At 36.0% G+C, this 7,025-nt stretch overlaps 1 protein-coding gene across 1 annotated transcript; it reads left to right on the top strand.

Moving 5' to 3' along the window:
• Positions 1 to 5,644: 5,644 nt before the first annotated feature.
• Positions 5,645 to 6,765, top strand: LOC121437314 (EKC/KEOPS complex subunit LAGE3-like). The gene is made up of 3 exons (XM_041637172.1): positions 5,645 to 5,967; positions 6,320 to 6,448; positions 6,621 to 6,765. The coding sequence occupies exons 1-3, from the start codon at positions 5,645 to 5,647 to the stop codon at positions 6,763 to 6,765; spliced, it is 597 nt and encodes a 198-aa protein (XP_041493106.1).
• The last annotated feature ends 260 nt before the right edge of the window (positions 6,766 to 7,025 follow it).

A 7,025-nucleotide genomic window follows, 5' to 3' on the forward strand; every position in this document is an offset into this window, starting at 1 on the left:
GCACATATTGTTCCACATGTAGGAAGGAGAGAGTCAACTTGATGGGTGGATACTAAAACTCTTAAAGTCCTTCCGTAGTAACATACTTTCCCCAGCAAGACTCCAGCAGCTAATGGTTCTAAAGCTTCTCCAAACAGTGTCATCAGCTATGAATCATGTATTCAATTACTTGAGCCTATGGGGTATACTTTTCATCCAAACCATACCATTTCATTCCCTGCTCACAATAGACTCTTTGCCATTTTATGATACAAAATACATTTAACACAACCTCAAAATTTCTCACAGTCTTTGACAGTCTCAATACTGACAAACGTCCAAAGTATCTCTAACACTCACAGCCACATTTTAACCTTCTTATAACATAGAAAAAAAAATTGCAAACTTTCAAGATAAAAACGTGACAGAATTATGCATTCTCATTCCAAAAGCAAGGCATGAAGGCATAGTGAATAAACACCAGACCAATACAAGACTGAAAGCCATCAGGGAAAATACCAAATCTTGCACCTTAATACCTAATGTCAAAGAGCTTACATGTCTTTAATCCTGTATGTTGTTGCTTGGGACATAGATATTTTTTGAGCTGGTTCCATTCCTGGTGTGCAGTTCTCTTCAGCAAATGTCTCACAGCTCTGCCATCTCTTATACTCTCGGGCTTCCACTTTAACCAAGGCTTTACCTTCACAACTTTACACAATGACCTTTCAGTGCCACTTAGCCTCACAAGTCCTTTATAAAGAGAATCATCTGTCCCATGTTGCCTTGGGATATGAAGAGGTATTATTTATCTAAGGAAGAAAGGTACATCAATTATATTAATTTCATATTTTTATTGTTGCTCTTGCCTATTTTTTGTTGCTATAATTGAACTGCAGATAATTATTAAGGATAAAAGTTTACTGGATCATTGTCTTGCAGTTTGCGACTTTGCAGGTTCTGGAAAATAATGAAACTCATGGGAGGAATTTTACAACAAAGAATATGTTTTTCATTAATCTATTAAACTAATATTACTTAATTAATTCATGAGAGTAGAAAAATCTTGACCTAATGACTACTTAAATATTTCACGTGATCCATTCCATGATATTTTAACAAAGCTTAAACTTTTTTTTTAGTATATATACAAAATGTTGAGGACCACTCTATTGTCATACATTTTGTATATACTCCCTTGTCTCTTCTAAATTTTCATTGATCCTGTTTTTCTCTCCAAATACTGTAGTTTCCATCCCAATTGAAATCATATATGTGAGTGATCATATTATATATGTGCATATATATTATTCATACATGAAAAGATATGTGACATTTGTTATTACATGTCTTGTATCATAGTTCTCTCTTGTTCAACCACCCTGATCTTTGTTTCTTTTCTTACTCTAATATTTTTCCTTCTGCTTTTCTATCATATGTGTGCATATTTGTGTCAGAAAAAGAATCTCATATTTATCTTTTATTTGAATTACTATCTCTTATTTTTTTGCTCCATAAGAACATTAAATTCCTTTCTGCCCCCCCAAAATTTTAGTGAGCTCTAATGAAAATACGAAGAAATGTGGTTTTTGTCTGAGCCTGGCTTCCTTTCCTTAGCATTTAGCTTGTTAGCTTGTCAATATAGTTGTTTTCTTCTCAATTTTATAGCCTTCTTTCGAGGTCCAAAAAAAAAAAACAAAAAACAAAAACAAAAACAAACAAACAAAAAAAACCCACAATCCACAATCCAGATTTTTCACAACCTCATAAAATTCACTTAACTATATGAATATTTGAACCAATTATTATTTAAGTGAAACTTTATTTTGTTTAATTATGTGCATTTAAAATATACTTACTATAAAGAGTATTTTACATGTGTGTGTGTTTTATCCTAATTAATTTTGTAGAGGCAACCAGGCATGTTGGTACACACCTTTAATCCTAGATCTTGGGTGGTAGAGGCAGACATATCTCCGTGATTTTAAAACCAGCATGGTCTACACAGTGAGCTCCAAGACAGCCAAGTCTACACAATGAGATGCTGTCTCAAAAACATGATACTGTGCTCATTATTTTATATAGTATTTTATACAGACAAAATTATTGGGTTAAAAGTTCTAAGAGCTTTCAAACCCTTCTTCAGTGTCTCACTAGAATATAGGCAGCATATTTGCTGATGCATTCTTATTACTAGGTAGAAGTAGAGACTACTCCATTTCTAAGATAATATAAATTATTGGAGAATTAATTTCAGAGTATTTCTTTTATTTTTTTTTAACGAGAAGCCTCCACAGGCTTTTGTGCCTTGTGACTTCATATATCAGACATTCACAATATGATATTTTTCTCAGAATACAGTTTGTTAATGGGAGTTTTACAGTGTAATGGCAGAGTGGCATCCTAACAGAATTCCTATTGCCTATTGAATAATAACATATCACATGTCAATCTCCAACACAAAATAGCAGAAATATTTGCACAGGGATATGGACAGTTAGAAGAAAAAGCATGAAAGCTAACATTGTTTTACATTACATTTTTTAGTTATACTATTTGTTGTGTTGTGATATTCTTTTGATAACTAAAATAAGAGAAAAAATAGCCAACAATATTAAATGCTACTTGCCAAAACATTTGATAACGTACAAATTTCATTTCTCTAAAGTGAATCAGAAATTGCCTAGAGCTATTTCTGTACTTCATGGAAATTAACTAGGCAAGAAAATTATTCCAAAAGAAAACTTTGTTTATAATACTCATGAGATTGATATAAGGAACTAGATTGCCATGCCTGAGTTGAATATTTGCCTTACCATTTAGCAGTTTGTGAATTCAGTTGTCCATAAACTCTCTGAGTCTGTGTGCTTGTACATAAAATATGTAAATTGTTCTTAAGTACTTAAACCTTCAGGCATTTCTTTCTATTTTCAAGATTCTCTAAGAGTTATAATAATTATAATATAAATTTAGTTCTTTTAATTTTTACAATAAACTTGTAAAATAGTTATTTTGAAATATGTTGCCTTAGGATATGAAGAATATTAAATTATGAGGATAAAATTAGTTAATTTAAGTAAATGCCATAGAACACTGTCTGACACATAAAAAGCACTGAGTAAGTTTTAGCCATTATCATTATGAATAATGTTGTGTTTAGTGCTGTGGGTGGTATAAAGAATAAAATATAATATCCATCCTCAAAATATTAGAGAAAAAATAACTTAGATGAAAACAATGAAATTATGATCATTGTTATTTTACTTGTCAAATGTAATGTGTCTTAATCAAAAACTTATTTCACTATGCAATCACAAATTGTTTTATAAAACATCTATTTTTAATTTAATATATGTTTAATATATGTTACATGCCTATGTGAATTTTGCTATATTTCAAAACCTGAGGCCACTGAATTCTAAAATATACTTCTGTTCCAGCAATGTAGTGTATATAAAATAGGAATATGTCTCAAAAGGAGGAATAAAAGGAAATGATACAGAATGTAAAGTTTGGGCTGGAAAGATGGCTAAGCAGAGAAAATGTACTTGCAAAGTCCTGAAGAGATGAATTCCAACACCTGAATTCCAACACCGGAACCCACATGGTAGAGGAAGCTTATATATGTCCAAAAGTTGTCCTCTGATTCTGCGATTCTGCATGCAATGTGGTATGTGTTGTCTCCCCCACATACAAATAAATATTTTCTTAAAAACAAAACAAAAACTTCTAAATACTATGGAAATGTGTCATTCTATTGCCTACATTTTATCAAAACAAGCAAACAAACAGAAATCCTTAATACAATTCAAAAATCTCTCAGACAAGTGAGGTAGCTCAGCAGGTAAAGATGACTAACTGACTACCTCCCATGTTCCATAGCATGAATTGGAGTTCCTATACAAATAAATAAGCTAATTAAAAAGTGAGCAAAAAAAAACATATTGGATCAGAGAAGCTTCCTCCTGTGGCAGATGGGAAAAGAATATAGAGACCCACAGCCAGACATTACACAGAGAGTGACAGACCTTGGAACACTCAGCCCTAAACAGGATATCTCCATTAAATCCCTCTCCTCTCAACTCAGGGAACCCATGGAAGTAGATGTAGAAAAAGTGTAAGAGCCAGAGGTTAAGAGGTGATAGAGTACATAAAGAAAACAAACTCTTTCAAATGGTGAACTCATAGAGACTGAAGCAGCAAGCACATGACCTATCCAGATCCTTCATATCTCTCTCTCTCTCTCTCTCTCTCTCTCTCTCTCTCTCTCTCTCTCTCTCTCTCTCTCTCTATTCCACTTTTCCTGAGTGTAGACACAAGTGGGTTTATGATTCTTGGGCCTTCTCTTGGGCAATTTTCATTCTATTGGTTTGTCTTGTCCAACTTTGATGCAAAGGTTTTTGTTTTACCTTAGTATATTTTATTTGGCATTTTTTAAATGATTGATTGAAAACCTGTCATTTGTACATGCTGTGTGAGAGAAAATCAGATTTCTCCAATAAAATGATACTGGATATGCATATCAACCACTCCAAGGCAGGTCTGTTTCAGAGTAGGTGATCAGCATATAATGGACTCCAAAGGTTTTCTTTGTGTCTGTGTGCTTATGTTTGGTTACAATTTGGTGGTGGGGGGGGATTGTCTGTTTGGTTTTGGTTTTGTTTTCCTTTGTCTTCTTGTTTTCTTTTCTTTTGGGTAGTGTTTTACATAGTTTTCTTGTTTTTTTTTTTTTGGCTCTTGTTAAATTGGGTTTTTTGTTTGTTTTGTGTTTGTTTTGAGAAACAAATTAATGTTGCATGGATAGGGATGGGGAGAGAATCTGAAAAGGCTTGAGGAAGGTGAAGCATATGATCAAATTACCTTTAAATTTAAAATTGTTTTGAATAATTAAACTATAATAATATGATTGTCATCTTAACTGTGAATAACTATGAGAGAACTGGTAGGTTATACATCTGCATATTCCCAAGAACTATAACAGAAAACACTGCTTAAGATACAAGGAAAAGATGGCTCACATTCGTATATCCAAATATAAACTGCAATTGGGCATGATGGCACAACCTTTACACCCAGCACTCAGAAAACAGAGGCAGATGAATCTCTGTAAGTTTGAGGCCAGCCTGGTCTACAGAGTGAAATACAGGACAGTCAGAGCTACACAGAGAGACTGTCTCAAAAAACAAAACAACAGCAATAAAAAGAATATCATCTACTATTGGTGTGTAGAAATCCAGAAAAACAAGATCAATTGAAATATGTGCTATTGGAGCACTGTTTCAAGCAAGGCATTGATAGGCTTTCTTTACCCCACCCAGAGAGAAAAAGCCAGTTCTCTCTCTGTCGTGCTTTCTGCATTATAATACTATGATTCCCATATCTAAAACTGTACAAAGTAGAAAACTCACAGTGTTTTCTGATAACTTCTGATCACCAAGGATAAGTGAAGGAGCTCTAGTTTGCTAGGTACAATCTCTGGAGATGTTTGAAACTCCCACGAGATTCTCCTACTCTCGCGAGACCCTGTTTGTTCTGTCACTGTGCGCGTCACACAGGCACCCTTTGTCTAAATGGGCGGGGCTAGTACTGGCATCTCATTCCCTTAGCAAATGATGAGCGGGTGGTGATATTAGAGTGGTACTCTGAGGGAATAGCCCACTTAACCATGCAGGATCCTGGTGAGAACAAGAGTTGTAAAGTAGGTGGTGAAGAAGAGGAGTGTGGCCAGCATACAACTGAAAACCCGGATGAGCAAGCTAGCTCACAGATTTCTGAAGCCGAGAATGACAATGAAAACTCCCCTCGTGAAAGTCACCCACAAGATTCTGGTAGCCAGGCTGTCCAAGGCAGCCTCCACTCAAGGAGCCCTGTAGAGGCAAGAGTTGTGGCAGAACAAGCAGCTGTAGCTCCTCGGGAGGAGCAGGCACCAATTATCCCAGGACCCAGTGGAGATGCTGCAACAACAGCTGGAAGTCGACTCCTGGAGTTGTATCCTTTAGGGAGAGCACACTGACAATGGCCATGGCGACATATGTAGGCCAGAACTCAAAAAATGCTTTGGGAGGAGACTTAGTTTGGGAAGGTTTATGGCCGACTAGGAAGGGGACAGAAGGATGTACTGTGGACAGTAAGTCCTGAGCAGAGTCAATATTGAGGCAGAACAGGGAATCATGTATGTGTAAGCAGGTTATAAGGTATCGAAAACCAGAACTACTGAAGAAGTGGCTGTGAGTTGCCTTGGGTGTCATTTCAGAACATGCTAAAGTAAACCTCAGAGGTATAATCAAGCCCAATACTTAGATTCGATAGTGGCTAATACCTTAACCATATCTCCTTCCAGTTCTGTAACAGTGCCATTCAGGACTGCTGTGGAGGCAAACATAGCCTGCAGATCCCTGGCCTCAAATGTCCAGCAACAGCAAGTGATGGTTCAGCAGGAGTTCACCGTGAATGACAGTACTCTGACTGTGTTAGTTCTCCAACAGTTTGGAGTGGGAGGGGCCTTAGATTGGGAGGCAATGTGTATTCTAGGAGTTCTATAATGGAGACTTGGGTGGATTAGACATAAGCAGAAGACATTGTACGGTGACACTGTAGAGATTCCTTTTTTTCCCATGATGATGTCACTCCTTTACTTTTAGGAGGTGGACCACTGAAGATCCTGTTCTCTTCCGAACATCCATTAATGCCTTCCTTGACCAGCTTTCCTTGGTGATGAGGAATATCCCACGGCCAGTGTTTATGGCTGTTTTCAAACAACGAAGAGGAAGAAATAATGAATCCTAGTGTGATTTCACCCACAAGACAAGGCAAGGGCATTTTAGGATTTGTGTAACTGTCCCTTTGCCTTCATATTCACTGTTTTGAGCCTATCACACTGTATCAGTCAGTGTTAATGAAGGAGTGAATATTAAAATGATGGATAATGAAAAAAATAATATTGAGTTGCTGTTTTTATTTTGAGTTATGGCAGAAATATCCAGGTTTTACTCCCATGTCCTTTGGTTATAGAGGAAACTACTGAAATTTTAATGTTCTAGTACTCC

This window comes from Microtus oregoni, unplaced genomic scaffold (assembly GCF_018167655.1).
Source record: "Microtus oregoni isolate MIOR12 unplaced genomic scaffold, Mior012 000052F_000, whole genome shotgun sequence".
Taxonomy (NCBI): Eukaryota; Metazoa; Chordata; class Mammalia; order Rodentia; family Cricetidae; genus Microtus; species Microtus oregoni.